The following is a 17,563-nucleotide window of genomic DNA, read 5'->3' on the forward strand; positions in this document are numbered from 1 at the left end:
CGCAACCTTACAAGTTGTGACGATTTGCTACGCTGCAGGCGAAACCCAAATGGCACCAGCCAATCAGGCAAGTGGGGAAATTTCCTGCCATGCCCCTGTCCCAATGACAAATGACACACGATGGCATAGCAAGGTCAAGCACACAAGCCCTAAAAGTAGGGAGAGGTGGGCGGGTGTTCCAATGCCGAAAGAGCAGCTCTGGGTCACGTGCACAGGTATATAGGCATAGGTCCTTTGATCCGTTTAGCCTGCGTCCCATTGGCCTGATTAAACCCTGCATCAAGGGACCTACCGATTGGGTGTTGTGACCATCCAATCATACCTGAAAGAGTGTCTCCACCTCCATCATTCTGCCCGGACACTGAGGTTCAGCACCAAGGGCCTTCTGGCGGTTCCCTCATTGCGAGAAGCCAAGTTGCAGGGAACTAGGCAGAGGGCCTTCTCGGTGGTGGCGCCTGCCCTGTGGAACGCCCTGTGGAAAACAACTACCAGACTTTTAGAAGACATCTGAAGGCATCCCTGTTCAGGGAGGCTTTTAATGTTTAATAGATTATTGTGTTTTATTTTTCTGTTGGAAGCCGCCCAGAGTGGCTGGGGAAACCCAGCCAAATGGGCGGGGTATAAATAAATTATTATTATTATTATTATTATTATTATTATTATTATTATTATTATTATACCCATCCACAACACAGGGTTTGGTTGCCAGGTCTCACCGCAACATGTGCCCTCTTTAAGGGAGGACCCGATTTCTAATTACACTCATTACAAAATAACTCAAAATTTCAATAAAAATAGAAAGATAGAAAATTTCTCATTACAAGTCTTCTGACAACCCTGCTTTGTTGTTGTTGTTGTTGTTGTTTAGTCATTTACTCATGTCCGACTCTTTGTGACCCCATGGACCAGAGCACGCCAGGCACTCCTGTCTTCCACTGCCTCCCGCAGTGGAGACTCAGACTCACGACAACCTTGCTAGTGATGTTAATTGCTTAGAAATCTTTCAGATATCGTATGAATTTACTCCAGTCCTTTTGGAGTGTTTGATCATGCTGGTTTGGGATTTTTTCCTGTCAGCCTCACCAGTTCTGCAAAGTCCATCATCTTCATCTGCCACTGTTTCGCACAACAAAGCGATTCTTACTTGAGACTAAAGGAGATAATTTTACTCATGCCAATAACAGTCAAGGCCTAGTAGCAAACACTGGATACTCTTGCAGAGACAGTGCTCTTGTGTAGATCCTCCTTGAAGGTTTCCCACAGAAATCTGGTTGGCTACTGTGAGAAAAGGATGTTGGACTAGATGGGCCATTGGCTGGGTTTAGCATGACCTTCTAATGTTCTTATGTAGAGACATCAAGATCCCAAGGCACATGAGCAAGGCAAGAGACACAGAATTGAACAGAAGCAAGGAAGATGTCCCAACATCCAGCATGCCCCTCCTCTCAAGCTTTTAAAGATGAGGTGGGACCACCACATGTTCAAACATGCACTCCATCTGGGCGGCACCCACGTTCAAACATGCACTCCATCTGGGCAGTTCTCAGTAACAAGACAGTGTCCTGCCCCCTGACTCCACCTCCTCCTGCTCCTGCTCTGCCTCTCCCACTGGCTACTTGAAGTCCCCAATGAGGCTCTGTGCTCCACAGGAGTGGCAATGGGGGGGTAGAGAAGGCAAATCTGTCCCCCCTTCGATGTCTCAAATCACAATGTGAGGACCTCCATCCCCCATCACTGGGTGCCAGCCTTCAAGCACCTCACCCCACAAATTAAGAACATAAGGAGAGTCTTCTGGATCAGGCCAATGGCCCATATAGGCCAGCATCCTGTTCTCACAGTGGCCAACCAGATGCCTGTGATAATCCCACAATCAGGATTCAGGCACAAGATCACTCTCCCCTCCAATGGTTTCCTGCAACTGGTATTCAGCAGCATTGCTGCATCCAACTGTGGAGACAATAGCTATCATGGTAAAGGTAGGTAAAGGTAAAGGGGCCCCTGACCATCAGGTCCAGTCGTGTTCGACTCTGGGGTTGCGGCACTCATCTCGCTCTATAGGCCAAGGGAGCCGGCGTTTGTCTGCAGACAGCTTCCGGGTCATGTGGCTAGCATGACAAAGCTGCTTCTGGTGAACCAGAGCAGCGCACGGAAACGCCGTTTACCTTCCCGCCGGAGCGGTCCCTATTTATCTACTTGCACTTTGACGTGCTTTCGAACTGCTAGGTGGGCAGGAGCTGGGACCAAGCAACAGGAGCTCACCCCGTTGCAGGGATTCGAACCGCCGACCTTCCGATCAGCAAGCCCTAGACTCTGTGCTTTAACCCACAGCGCCACCTGGGTCCCAAGCTATCATGGCTAGTAACTATCAATTTCCTCATCTGCATGAATTTGTCTAATTTTTTTTTTTTAAAAAGCCATCTATGTTGGTGGCCATCACTCCCTCCTGTGGGAGTGAGTTCCATAGTTTAACTATGCACTGTGTTTCCTTTATCTGTCCTAAACCCTCCCTACTTTTTCTTCCTCCAGCTCCTCTTCTATCTGGGGCTGCCAAACTATGCCCGATCCTGACATGGCTGATGAGCCCATAACAGAGCACAGCTAATCTTCTTTCTGGCTCACCGAGAACCAGTAAATGATCTGATCCTAGAAGGTCTTTTACACCTTGAGCTGTTACGAAGATATGCTGACATTAAATGAGAAATAAATCCATTGAGCTAATTCTCAAGACATTTATTCATGATTTATTTGCACTAGCCATTTTTGTCTCTTTAAAAAAAACAACCCAAAATGGCTGACAAGAGTGGAAAATAGCAGCACAATAACAAAACAGCAATTAAAACTAAATACTTTAAGACCTGACAGCTTATAAAACATACATAAAAGCCGCCACCCCAAATAAAACCAGCCATTAAATGTCTCGTGGAACGAAAAGAGCTTCAGAGCCCTTCTGAAAACATGAAGTCTTGGAGGAGATCCCCAGGGAAGAGTTAGAGTTGCTTTCTTGATGATTTTATAAAGCTTATTCAGAAAGGAAATATGTATCTTAGTGGCTCCTCAACACACAGATGTATTCTGTTTTCTTTTTCTGCTTATTACAGTGATAGCCCACCTTTTTGTCAAGGACCTCAAGGTAGCACACATGGTTCTCCCTCTTCCTTATTTAATCCCCACAGCGACCCTGTGAGGTAGGTTAAATTGAGAAACAGTGACTGGCCCAAGGTCACCCAGTGAGCTTCGTGGCTGAGTGAGGATTCCATATTGTCTTCCATATTGTGGTTATTAATTTTGTACATATGGAATGAATAAAAAATACTCTTCTCCAGTCCAAAAATAGGGTTCAAAGGCTTTACTAACAGAACTTGTTCCAAAACAGACAACTTAAATCAAAAAAGGTTACATCCAAATACACGCACAGGCAGAGCATCTTAGAAATATGAAATTACTTTGTCCAGAACTGAAATCAAAGTTCTGCCTCTCTCACACACAGACTCCATTTGCCTGAGGCTGTGTTGTCCTAGAGAGAGAATAAGCACACATCCTTTCTCTTCCAATGCTTGAGAGAGAGAACAAAGACCAGCTCACACAAAACAGAGCTTTACAACTGAATACTCCCCATGTGATCTAAAGTTAAACACCTTGCGTCAGAGTAGCAGAGATACATTCTAAGTTAATTATCAACCTGTTAGGCTCTCAGCAACTCCTTTGTTTAGCTACTGCAGAAGTTTCCATGCTCTGCATTTAGCAGTACACATAAAGAGTTGTTTTCCATCAGACAATTGTACTTAACATTCCAGGTCGTACTCTGACACTCTAGCTGCTATGCCACACTGGCTCCTGGTTTATTATACTCTGCATTGTCAGTATGAATGACTCCATTCAGGGGAAAATTTAGAGGCATGGTGGTATCACCAATGCACTGCAAAAAAACGAGGACTTGATTTGCATTTGCTAATGCATATGTATAGATGCAAATTTAGAGAAACTTTGTATAGAACTATCTCTCAACATAAAGAGTAAGGCTGTGAGCAGGTGGCCTTTGTGCTTGCTCAGTTTTCTATTCAAAGGCTTCCTGCAGGTGGGCTGTTTCCACCACCACCGCTGCCGCTCTCCTTTTTTATGGTTTTTAAAATCTTTAAACTGGACCTGGACCAGACATCCCTTCAAGCAGAACTTTCCTCTGAAAGACCTTCTGGTAGATGGCAGACACATGGCAACTGCCTTGGGGAGAGCCTATCAAGGGCTATTGTAAAACTGGCTGCACTGATCTATGGTCAAATGTGTATTGACATTTCGTGTGTGCGTGTGCTATTTGCATGGAAACAACACAACATCAGTGCCCATTAATCAAACACTATGTATGTGAGAGATTGTGATCAGATCCATGCATGCAAATGTATTGCCATCTACAATGGGGATAAATTGTGCATGCAAAATCATATCTGAAAATCCTGAAATGGGCTATAAATGAAGCTTCTGATTTATTTATCCATCTGTAGTAATACTTCTTTCCCCTTTACTAGGGTGGGTTGCAACACTAAAATGTGCAATTAATGAGCAAAGAAAATGGGGAAGCCACAAAACAAGAAAAGGTTGAAAACCATTCCATATATAAATTATATAAAAACAATTCAACATCTAAAAACGTTTTGAGTACAGATATGGACTGGGATAATGAGCTCCATTTTAAAAGTATTGTTGAAAGGGAGAGATTTTCAGTAAGTGCTGAAAAAACAGCAGAAGTGGCACATGCCTGATATTTAAGGGGAGGGAATTCCTAGGTTATGTGCCACCACATGAAAGGCCTGATTCCTGGATCATACAGAATGAATCTCCTGATAAGTTATTATTTGATGGAGGCCCTCTCCGGCAGACTACAGTGAGACAATCTTTAAGGTGAAGGATAAAAGAGAAGATAGTCAGAAGCTGGGGGGAAACGAGGGTATCAAAATTGCTCTTCAGTTGGTGTTCAGCTAGGTATTTGCCATTCCGTATTTGCCATTCTGTGAGGGAAGGGGAAGTTGTCAGTTTGGCTGGCATCAGACTCCACACAGACCCAAGGGTTCAGTGGCTTTTGGAATCAGGCTGAAGACTGGAAAGGCAAGCCAGGAAGCTGAGAGGCTAAGAAGAAGGGAGCCCCAAAATGTAGCAGCTGCAGTGAGGGTGTGTATTAAACAAACTGAGAAATGGAACGCCATGGTACCAGTGGTAAAGTAGGTCTGAGGGAAAGAAGGATGGAGACAGGCAATTGGGATGAGAAGGGGCTAACAAGAAAGTTAGTTTTCCCACCTCAAGTTGAACTAACCAATGGTTCTTGGGTAGTACGTGTGGGTGTTCTGAGATAAAACAGAGAGTGGGAGAAAAAAAAGGAAGATTGAAAACATGTCTTTCCAGCAGAGTGGATCCATAGTTCATTTCCCTCTTCTCTTTGGGGTGGTGGTAAGAATTTTTCCTTGGCAGCCCTGAAGTAAGACTTTCTATAAAGTTTTGTAGCTCAATCTATTGTAACCAGACAATGCAATACCATTGCACCAAAAACAAGATTACAGTATAAGTGATTTATTATTTATGGAATGCAACTCATAAGGTTTTATATAAAAATTGCTACATTTTAATAAAAATCATGTTCTGAAAACACATCTCGTGTATATATATATACAGTGGTACCTCGGTTTAAGTACTCAATTGGTTCCGGGGAGCCAGTCACTCCTTGAAAAGTACTTAAACCGAGCACCGATAGCGTGCGTGCGCAAAGTGTCGATAGAGTGCTTCTGCGCATGCACGAACCGCGCAGATCGCTTCTGTGCATGCGCGCACCGTGGAATCCGGAAGTAAACACTTCCGGGTCCACAGAGTACTTAAACCGAAAGTACTCAAACCGCAGCAGACTTAAACCGAGGTATGACTGTACTTTCAAAAGGCATTCTTTTTGTGCGTCTTAGTGTTGTGAGAGCTCTCTCTCTCCCCCCCTCCCTCCCGTTCTCTCTCTCTCTTTCTCTCTCAGAGGGAGAGAGACCAGACCAAAATGCGTCTCTTTCTCTCTTAAGAAACCTGACTGTGTGGAGTGGTTGTAAATTTAAAAGAGAGCTGGGTGCTCTGGTGTGTCTTCTGGGCCCTTGGATGTAGCCTCTAGCAAGTTTCCTCCAAGGAAATTGAACCGTCAAGGTAAAAATGTTTGGCCAGGGCCACTTAAAATATATGCTGTTATATCTGCAGTGACCTATTTAAATATCCAGGGCATGCAGTTTTTTTTTTTTTTTAAGAACTCATGAATGAGCACAATGCTTGATGATCTCAGTGTCGACATTCAACTGCCAGTCATCAGGCATCGAGCAATCAAGTGCTGTGCATCTCTGTGAGAATCAGTGCTCCATGTCATTCATTCATTCATTCATTCATTCATTCATTCATAACATGTTTTTAGCCGCCGTTCCAGTATTTGCTCAAGGTGACATCCAAGAGTAAAAATAGGCTGCAATAAACCTAACATTTCAAGCAAACAAATCGTTCATCAGACAATCAAAACATCCGGCGTGAGAAAAGGAAACGCAGCAGAAAACGATCTCAGACAATGCTGGAAAAGGAATTAAAATGCCTTTGGAGAGCAAGGTACAGTTGAAGAAGCTGAATGCATGGATATACGGATGGAGAAATAGCACACACTGCTCACAGCCACCTGTCACTTCTTATGGTTGCAAAGCCAGGGGAACTGAGTTCCAGGACAGCATGACTGCAATATAATTGGACAAGAAGAAAATCAGGTTCCAGCAATTGAGGCCCTGAGCTACAGGTTGAATATAACCAGGGGCGGAGGAAAGGGGGTGCGGTGGATACGGGCTGCCCCGAGTATCACCACTGGGGGGGGGGGGCAAAATGCCGAGCGGCACTCACGGCGGGGCCTGCAGCACGCCAGAGCCACACATCTCTCATAGGAGTGACATGGTGGCTTGGGTGCATGCAGGCTCTGAGCTGCCCAAATGGTCCGCCTGCTGCCTCCCCCCCCCCCAGCTGTAGGGTGGCTGAGTGGGAGGAGGCAGGCAGACTCTGGAGGCCCTGTGGTACACCCCGCCCTCACCCTGCCCCTATGGGCGGCTCGACCTGCCACTGGGCATGCCGCCCCAGGCGCCTGAGCGGCTTCCTCCGCTGCTGCATAAAACCATGTATCCTTTGTAGGGATGTACCAATATCTATCAATTGTAGTTCCTCTTGGTTTTTCACCTTTCCAAGCTCCAGTTCAGTTCTGCACATTTCCACATCAGTTTGTATATAGAAACAGAAGCCCTCATGAAAATACACCAGCATCTAAGTGTGAATTTATCTTATCATGCACATTTTTCAATGTAGAGCCATTTCCTGTGATCCAGTGCCTTTTCTATGTTATTTTCACTAATACGTGCATTTTTTGCACACTTTATCATAGTAGAAGCATAGTATCTCCATCGTACTATAAACACATGGCTGGAGACAGAAATGCTTATGAATGCCAGTTGCTGGAAACCACAGGAGAGGAAGGTGTGCTCAGCTCCTGATTACCAGCTTCTTACAGGCATCTGTTAGGCCACTGTGAGAAGAGGATGCTAGAGTACATGGGTCATTGGTCTCAACCAGCAGGCTGGTTCTATGTCCTTATGTCACTGCATAGCGACAGCCAGGAGCCTTCAAACAAGCACCACATTGCTTCTTGGCAATTTGGCACAGTCTGTCCTGACTCCTAGAGGGAGCACTGATCCGCTGATTTGTGCTTATAGCAAGCCCCCTGCACCTGCCAAAATGTCCTGCAGGGGTTGGAGGAGTTCAGAATCTGGCCCAATGGTCAAATCCTATTCCTCACACGCGGTGTATAGCAATTGGCACTTCTCCTAATTGTGCAGCAATAAAACTGCTGGCACATTTGCAAAGCTAAGCAGGGTCCAATATGGTTTCAGATTGGATGGGATCGTTGTTGAGATTTCCTGCATTTGCAGGGGGTTGGACTAGATGATTCTCTGGACCCCTTCCAACTCTACAATTCTATGATTCCATGACCTGTCTTTAGGTGATGTTATTCCACCCACTACAGAGCAGCCCACTTTGCACGAATGAAATGGAAAAAGAGAGCTTTGTGTCTGACGGATTTTTCAATCTCTTTGTCAAGTTCACATCCAACTTTGGAAGAAAAAGTAGCCAGAGGTGAAGATCTGAATTCTCATCTCTTTCTCTCATCTAGCCATGCTGTTTGTGCTTTAATGATATTTTGGCTGAAAGGGAACAGATGAGGTCATGTATCTATTCTTTGGCTCTTCTTGGATTTTGTATCCAACTTTCTCTCTGAAAACACTGTAAGATCTGGCTTCGTTAAGAAGACCTGCTTCAAAGGAAACCATACATTTAAAAGTCTAGGTTTCCATTCTCTCCGTCCTCCCAGTCCTGGCAGGGAAGGTGAGGTCACCTCATACGGTGCTTCAAATGGTGAGCTCTACTCCAGGTTCTTCAATACTCTCTGTCCTGCCCTCAGGGCAAGATGGTTCCTGGGTAACACTGTGGTGAAATTTGTGGAACCCATGTTGTTATGTATAGCTTGGATCCTAGAACAATAGGCAAGTAGGATCCTAGAATGCAGCAACTGATTGGCTTGCAGGAGAAGACCAATCAGGCCCCAGGAGGGAAGCAGAACCAGCCAATCAGACGGGACTCATTGTGTAAATAATGTATATAAAAGCCTGAGGTTTGGGTGGCATTTCATTCACTGTTTTACAAGCTGCAATAAAGAGCATGAAGTCACTGCAGGACTCCGAGTATATTTCACATGTCAATGCAGCACCAGGAACCAGATGATGAACAGCTCTTTAGGCTGTTCCACCTTCTCTCTCCCCTTCCACCAGAACAAGATGGTCCTCATATATTTGTTTGTTTTAAAAAGCACTCCAAGAAGGAGGTAGGAAAATGGAAGGCTCCTTCAGAGCAGAAGAAAACTCTCCAGAAACTAGAAGATGGGTTTCAGTACAGCGCAAGAAAGAAAAACAGGAGGAAATGCTTCCGGCTGCTAAAAAGCCAAGACATTGTGGTCTCCAGAACACCTGAGAATGTGAGGAAAACATCTCTCACTTCTGCAGCCTCATCTCTGGGCTGTGAAAATGAGATGCTGCTCTCTGATTGATCCTACTACGAGTCTCGTTCACCGTTCCTTTGAGCAGCTGGCAGAGCTTCGTGACAAAGATACTGCTTTACATCTCATCTCCTCGCAGCCTGGAGCTGTGGGAACAATGGTAAATGTTAGCATGGAAATCTCACTGTTTGCACAATGCATCTTGGCAAATGTCACTGTGCGGTGCTAGATTCCTTTTTTGGCTCGCTCACAGCGCTTGTGATCCCCCCTCCAGTGGTAGCTACTGTACTGGTGGGGGAAGAAAACAGGGTCAGCTCAACTGAACAAGCAACCCAGGTGATCTCTTGGGGGGGGGGGTCACAGTAAATTCAGGACAGCAGCAGAAAAGTGTTTCCAGATGGAAGCACATTTCAATCTAGGCAATCTTCTTAGTGGGGTGGATGAGCACATACTAATGGTGGAGTGAAAGGCAAAAACAGATGCAGTATGTCGGAGAACCAGCCGACTCTTAGGTGCGAGGAAATCATGAGACGAGAGTCAGGAGTTTCAGATAGAGAGCATGAGCAGAGTGCGCTGACTGCCTCTCAGCCTCAGCTCCTTTATTAAGGATTCTGTCCTCGTAAAAAACATTAACCTTTTAACCTATACATGACTCATGCAAACAAGGAAGATGTGTAAACAGACAGGCTGGCGCCAGTGGTCACTTGATTGATTACCCCCAATAAACCTGTGCCTTACACAGCGAACTCCATTTGTACATTCCCACAGAGTGTTTCCTGTGTATTTTCCCACAGAGTGTTTCCTGTGTACATTCCCACATCACCTCTTTCTTTTTATTTTTAAGCAACAGGGTAAATTAACACGTGGGAAGCCAGATAGGGAGTCGCTGATACCTCGCAATGAAGGCTCCACGTGAAATTCCAGTGGAGAGGTGTGCAGCCTGAAACCAGGTCATACATTGACCAAAGAGGGAGGGTAAACATTGAATGCAGCAACATAACATAACCAAGCCACAGGCTAATCCTATAAGCGTCAAAAGTGTTTTCCTGATCCAGGCACCGTTAGGCAACCAAGACAGCAGCCATTCCCATGGATCAAAACCCACGGCAGGTTGCAAGGGCTGTGCAGCCACCAAGTTCTCCATTTCTTGTATAGTATGAGTAATGTTAGGACCATTATCTTGCACATACATGCAACAATGACTATGTATTAAGGCACATACGCCTCTTTCCGAGGCTAAAATAACATCCTGTAATTCTGTATTGATCAATTTCATGCCTTTAACTGTGTCATTGAACAAAGCCTCTGTCCAGTTAGCTAAGTGATGCAAATCTCTATAATTCATTGCTACTCCTAATAATGGCAAAATACTACGAGCTATCTGAGTATCAGTATATTGTGTAAAAGGGGGATTGACTTCGTGTTTATTGCGCAAGCGGGTGTGAGGAAGAGCATCTAACTTATACACCAGTTGTATCACTACCCCTAGAGTGCAAGTCCCTGAAAAAGCAGAGGGAATCTCTTTGTATGCTTTCTTACCACACAAAAGCCACATATTTGATTGTAACACGCATGTGGATCTCCAACTCTTCTTCATCCAATCAAACCATGAATGAAAATCACGGCATGTAGCCTGTTGGTAAAATGTCATGTATCTGGTAACATTATTAATTGTTACCTTGGGCCTGCCTCTTTGGGTAGTGACGTTAAGAAAACAAGAGCTACCATTAACATACTCATAAGTCCAATTACAATAAGGATAAGGACCTAAAAATCTGCTACTATCGTGATTAAAACGAAAACATCGTGGAGCTACTTCTAATAATGATAATATAACAGGGGGTGAACTAATACGATTATCACTCATATTATTACTAATTCTAAAAGAGTCATTAATAGGAATACCATGCAGTAATATACCCAAGTGTTGTGACTACGAGGGAATATGTAAGCAAATCCAACAATCAGAACAGTCAAGCAATTTCGCAAACTGAGAAATATCCTGTACATAGGTATTATTATTCCATATGGAATGATAAGAGTCATGTCTTTGATACTTCTGTAAAATGGCAGCACGCCTAGAGCGATAATGGCTTGCAGATCGAATAAATGGAAGGTGATCTTAACGGAGTGCAGCCATATTTAGAGCACGATGCCGCCAGATGCAATGGTGTTTCAGACCGGGTGACAGGTGCTGTCCTCCAGAAAGAGTGTAGAAAGGTCTGCCTCCTCCCTCAGCGGCATCTGCGACTGAATGGGCTGAAGAAGAAGCTGTAGATGATTGCCAGGGTCGTACACAGCGTGCTGGCACCCACAGAGGGTCCCCATCGATGGCATATCCACGTCCCCAGGTAATCAGCAGTACAAGGCCACGCCATGCTGGATCCGGATGTTTCCTGAAAGACACAAGGGGGCGAGGCAGCTCCTCCTCTTTTCTAAAATGTAATTCTGCTGGAGGAAGCTGCTTATTATGTGGACATAAAAGATTAAAAAGCACTTGATGCACAATATAAGATATTTTAGCAATAGGAGCGTCCTTTCCCCTGAGTTGTGGAAAAAGCAGAGATTGAAAAGATGAATGCTCAGCAATTGCTTGTCCTGTAGAATTAAAAGGAACACCGTGAGTTAATTTCACATTCCACAATGTACAGAAATCAGAAAATCGCTTAGAAATGTACGCTGGGCCATTATCCGTTTTGATGCTGCTAGGCTTTCCCATGACCGAAAAACAGCGCAGAGTGTGCTGTATTACGTGCCTGGCTGTCTCCCCTTTTAAGGGCGTCGCCCAGATGAAGCCCAAAGACGTGTCCACCGTGAGGTGCAGTCTTGAAAAAAGAGGCTAACAACGGGGTGAGAGTGACATCCATTTGCCAAATTGAGAGAGGGGCAATCCCTCTGGGATTGACAGCATCAAAAGGAAACATGGTAGGGGCTTTAGAACAAGAAAAACATTGCGAGATAATGTCTCGTGCCTGAGAAATTGATGTTGGAAAAGACTTGGCAAGAACCTTGGCAGATTGGTGAAAGGTGGCATGGCTCAGCAGAGGGTCAAAAAACAAAGAAAAGACCTGCTCTTGCTTCAAAGCAGCATCTGCTACAGCACCTTGTAGCAGACGCTGCAAAGAGAGAAACAATTGCAACAAAATCATCATCCAGAGCAGGGAAATGTATGCCACTGACAAGAATGTTAAAAATCTGGAGACATACTGAGTATCAACAATCAGGTTAAACTTCACAGTCTGAAATGGATCAAATGCCAAAATCACCACAGCCAATTCAGAACGCTGAGCGGAGTTCTGCTCCGTTGTAAATCTTGTCTTCCAGGCCCCCTCCTCCCTCCACACAACCACCCCCCTCGTCTTTGTCCCATCTGTGAAGAGGGTGAGAGCAAAGGGGATAGGGGAGGGGGAGCACAGTGAACAGAGGAAATAGGAGACAGAGGAAAGAAAGATCAATGCCACAGCACATTGTCTTCCCTTGATAACAACGTCCATAACAACTGCTGGAGAAGTATAGACATTTTGCAGTGGTGCATGGGGCAGGTGTAGCCATTCAACAAGACAAACGCGAGACTCAGAAAATTCTGCAGGCCGGTAGAAAACAGCTGTGGGCAGCAATTTTGTGGCAAAAACAGCCAATGACAATAGTCCTGTGGAATCCAGGCGATCCACCATAGATTTTTGCAAATGGTGATTAATCGTTGCCAGGGCTGATTCCATATCCAGTATGATGTCTGCCGGTTGCTTATGTCCTTTCAGGGCATTGTACAAAGGTGATAGTACACACGTTGGCAAGTCTATGTATGATTTTGCCCAATTCGAATGTCCTAACAGCAGTTGTAGATCCACCAGCCAGAGTACAGCTGGAAAATGCAGCTGCAGTATCAGGGGGGGTGCTGCTTGTTGCGTTTCCTTGTGTTCCAGGTATGTGATAGGCAGGGTGCGTTGAATTTTTTCCGGGGCGATTTTAAGCCCTGCAGAGGTGAGATCCTCTGTCAGCTGGTGCACCCATGTTTCAGGAATGTCTTTAGCGGCAAGCAATTTTGCTGTGTGGGATTCAGAGCCAATTGATTGACAGGCTTTTAACATGTCGGCTATTGCCACATTAGGTGTAGCTACCAGCGGGCGCAAAGATTGTTTACAGTCTTCATTGGCATTATCAAAGGCTAATTGTCTGATAATTACTTGTGGTGCTGTATCTTGAACCTGGCGTCTGAGGGTATTGTACAGTCTATTTATGAAAGCGTCATAAGGTTCAGTGGGTCCTTGCTGCACGCTCCCCCATCGCCCCCCTTTTCCTAACTTCTCAGGAGGAACAGACATCAAAGCCTCCTGGGCAGCTGAACTTGTGGCGTCCCAGTACTGAGGATCCAGAGCCAATTGCTGCGCAGTTGTTAAAAAATTTCCAGACCCTGTGAGACCATCCAGGACGTCTGCAGGTGTTAACATAACAGGGGGAGGGAGGGGGGGTGCCCCTGCTGCCAAGGCTGCAACGGCATTGGCATGTGCTGCCAGTGTAGCATTATTCAAATATATTTGGATATCATGGACTCGGCGTTGACAAGCCCAGGTCCAACTTTGCATAAAAATGATCACTTGATTTGGTTTGAGCACTGTTCTAGCCAGTAATTTGATATCCTCTGGCAATAATTGCTGTTGAAAAATAGTGCCAAAGAGACCAAGAGTATATGGGGAATGCAATCCATTGTCTCTTACTGACTGATACAATTCTTTGATGTATCGGAGTTCAAATTGCTCGTGCCGTGGTGCCCCACCCCCAGGTCCCACAGGCACAATCACAGTAGACTCAAAAGCCAGCAAAGGAGCTGCTGCTTTAAGAGATTCCTGGAGCTTTGTAGTATTCCCCCCCTCCTGCTTCACAGTGGGCATGGTACTTTGAAATGCAGGCAAAACCTGAGAGACATAGGCTGGAGGGGGTGGGGTGGCAGACAAAGAGAGTTGCTGTTTTCCTGGCGGAGCTAAATTAGGTGGGTCCGGACCAGGGGGGATGGGGGCAGGCAATGCTGGATAAACAGAAGGCTTCAGTGGGGGGGGCGTGCATGCGGGCGGTGCAGAGGGGAGGCTTGAAGCAGCTGCCAGAAAGATATTCTTTGGCACGACTAGTGCCAAGCATGCTCTTATTTTCCCCCACGTATTTAAGACACGTATTCCAATGCTGGGATGAGCATGAAAATGTTCACCTAGTTTGTCCCAAAAATCTAATTCCCAAGTTCCATCCTCCGGAAACCATGGACAATGCTCATAAGCAGTATGAATAAAAGCAATGAGATCGTCTTCTGAGGCATGCTGATTGTTAGAAGTCAGCAGGTATTTTAAGTCTTGAAGAAAACGTTTCTGTGGCACGGAAAGCGAAGAGCCCATTGTAAATGCAGGAAGAGAAAGATAAGCAATAGCTGGGAGCCAAACTCACCGGGGATCCTGAGATGAGGTAGACGTCTGAACCCTTGCCGGGCGGGTGAGTAGCTGATGCAGGACCACGACGTGCGTCCTTTCAACAATGGCGTAGAACTTTTTAGCCTCACACGGGGCACCACTTGTCGGAGAACCAGCCGACTCTTAGGTGCGAGGAAATCATGAGACGAGAGTCAGGAGTTTCAGATAGAGAGCATGAGCAGAGTGCGCTGACTGCCTCTCAGCCTCAGCTCCTTTATTAAGGATTCTGTCCTCGTAAAAAACATTAACCTTTTAACCTATACATGACTCATGCAAACAAGGAAGATGTGTAAACAGACAGGCTGGCGCCAGTGGTCACTTGATTGATTACCCCCAATAAACCTGTGCCTTACACAGCGAACTCCATTTGTACATTCCCACAGAGTGTTTCCTGTGTATTTTCCCACAGAGTGTTTCCTGTGTACATTCCCACAGCAGTAATGGATATGAATTGTACCTTCGTCCACAGAATCATAGAATTGTAGAGTTGGAAGGGACCCCAAGGCCCATCTAGTCCAACCCCCTGCAATGCAGGAATCACAGCCAGGCTACATTCCGGCATCATCATCATCATCATCATCATCATCATCATCATCATCACTTATTACTTATACCTCGCCCATCTGGCTGGGCCTCTTCAGCCACTCTGGGCATCTTCCAACAGAACATTTAAAACACAATAAAACATCAAACATTAAAAACTTCCCTAAACAGGGATGCCCTCAGATGTCTTCTAAAAGTCAGATAGTTGTTAATTTCCTTGACATCTGGTGGGAGGGCATTCCACAGAGTGGGTGCCACTACCAAGAAGGCCCTCTTGCCTGGTTCCCTGTAACCTCACTTCTCACAGTGAGGGAACCGCCAGAAGGCCCTCGGAGCTGGAACTCCTTCAGGTACACTGGGCTGAGGCTGTTTAGGGCTTTAAACATCAGCACCAACACTTTGAATTGTGCTCAGAAACATACTGGGAGCCAATGTAGATCTTTCAGGACCGGTGTTATATAGCACACTCAGAGCCAAACACTCAGATGCAATATCCAGGCAACCAAGAGGCATTATCACAGCTCAGGGACATATTGCAGCTGTTAACCGGGTGATACACACCAAGCCAAATCCTGGCCAATGTACTAGCATTCAAGGGATCCCAATCAAGCTTTGATTTTGCTCAGTAGCATCCCAGCGGAGCAGGATATAAAGCTTACAGCCTCCCCCGCCCCATGACTTTTGGATGTGACCGGGGGAAGGGGGAGATCATTGGTTTATTGATGTACAAAGCTTAATAGAAATGAAAAATTGGAATGATCTGAAATGATGTTGGCTTTATAGAGAAAACAGAATTTGAAATGTACAGGGATACATACAAAATTAGGTAAAATATGATTGGATAATTAGGAATTGGATATGACTCCCCTTGAACTAAAAAGCAGCATCGACAAACAATCCATCAAACTAAGTACGGTAACCGTCCTGAGCAAACCCAGCCCAAGAAGAACAAATGGGTGATAGCTTAATTTATTATGGCAAAGCACTCAATTGCAGCGACTTGCAAGGGGCACAAGGGTATACGCACCTGCTGCTTAGCTAGCTAGGCATCTAATCCCCAGGCTTGAGCCCTGAACTGGACCATTGGAGCAACAGTGTGACCATGTCTCTTCTCTAACTTAAACCCCTCACCTGACGGGTGCACACAAGCAACCTGAAACTTCTGCATAGCAGCTCCCACTGTGCCTGGTGCTTTAAACTCATCCTTGCCTTGGCTGCTTTTTTTAAAAAATGTTTTGTTTATGTTTTGAATCCTGCTTTCCCCCCATGTTGTAAACTGCCCTGAGCCTGGTTTTACGGTAACTGTGGAAAGGTGGCATAGAAGTAAAATTATGGATGTATGATGCTGCCCCTGCGACTCTGGACAAATAGACACAAGGGAGCATGTGCTTCCACAGTGCATGTGTTACAGAGACATTCATACTACAGTAGCTTCATCTTACCAGGCGCGTAGCAAGGGAGGGGCATAGGGGGCGGTCTGCCCCTAGCTCCAGTCTGGGGGGCAGCGTGTGGGGGCAGCACCCCCCGGCCCCTGGCCCGCCCCTTGCCTCCTCTGTCCGAGCAGAGCATGCTATGGAGCAGGTTGCTGAGTGGAGGCGGCGGCAAACCGCTCCATAGCGCGCTTTGCTTCAGAGCGTGCTGGCCGAGCAGAGCAGCATCTCCAACCTGGACGGACTGTGCATGTGTGGACACAACGTCGTGCTTCGTGACGTCACAACGCATGCGTCATGATGCATGCGCGCTGTGGAGCAACGCCCCACCCCAGGGGGTGCCGCCCCGGGCAGCCAAGCGGCACCGTTCGCCCCTGCATCTTACCATTACTGCATAAATACCCAGGGGGCACAGGACAATTCTATACCTCCTTGCTGCTTTCAGATACCAACCCTGCTACAAATACAACATTGCCAGATTCTGCACAGCAATGCTCAAAATTCGTCGGACGATGACCTGTGTCACAAACTAGATTTCATCAGCACTCATATTAGAGTGCTCTGTAGACTGATAGCTTTAGTCTTATCAGGGCCGGATTTAGGTTTGATGAGGCCCTAAGCTACTGAAGGTAATGGGGCCCTTTAGATGTCCAGGTGTCCTTTGTCAACAACAAGTTGTCACTGTTTTGTGTGTGTTGAATATATGCTATATGGTAATTTATGGACCAAATAGGTAACTAAAGCCATTTGCACATAACAAAACATGTATTTTATCAAAGTAATTGTTGAACTGAAATACAATTAAGAAGAAGTATATTAATAGTGAAATACAATTAAGAAGGGTTTGGGGGGGGGCAAGAGAGTGGGGCCCTAAGCTATAGCTAGTTTAGCTTATACTGTACATAAATCCGGCACTGAGTCTTGTATATACTAACTTCTGCTATGCCACTCCCATCTAATGTTCCTTCTTCTAGACTTTCCTTGCTTCCTTTAGATTTTTATAGACTTTTAATTCTTTTTAGTTTTTCAAATCGTTTTTCAGATTTTAAACGACT

The 17,563-nt window shown here is 45.6% G+C and overlaps 1 protein-coding gene across 2 annotated transcripts; it reads right to left on the bottom strand.

Annotated features, from left to right (window-relative positions):
* Window positions 1-9,587: 9,587 nt before the first annotated feature.
* Window positions 9,588-14,966, bottom strand: LOC118089943 (endogenous retrovirus group PABLB member 1 Env polyprotein-like). 2 transcript variants are annotated; one of them, XM_060278360.1, is made up of 2 exons: window positions 14,513-14,966; window positions 9,588-11,478 (listed from the first exon to the last, which is right to left on the bottom strand). In XM_060278360.1, the coding sequence occupies exon 2, from the start codon at window positions 10,947-10,949 to the stop codon at window positions 9,939-9,941; it is 1,011 nt and encodes a 336-aa protein (XP_060134343.1). In that variant the 5' UTR covers window positions 10,950-11,478; window positions 14,513-14,966; the 3' UTR covers window positions 9,588-9,938. The 2 variants fall into 2 exon arrangements, with proteins under 2 accessions (XP_060134343.1, XP_060134342.1); XM_060278359.1 differs by having other exon boundaries at window positions 9,588-11,680.
* Between the last annotated feature and the right edge of the window lie 2,597 nt (window positions 14,967-17,563).

This window comes from Zootoca vivipara, chromosome 9, assembly GCF_963506605.1.
Source record: "Zootoca vivipara chromosome 9, rZooViv1.1, whole genome shotgun sequence".
NCBI lineage: Eukaryota > Metazoa > Chordata > Lepidosauria > Squamata > Lacertidae > Zootoca > Zootoca vivipara.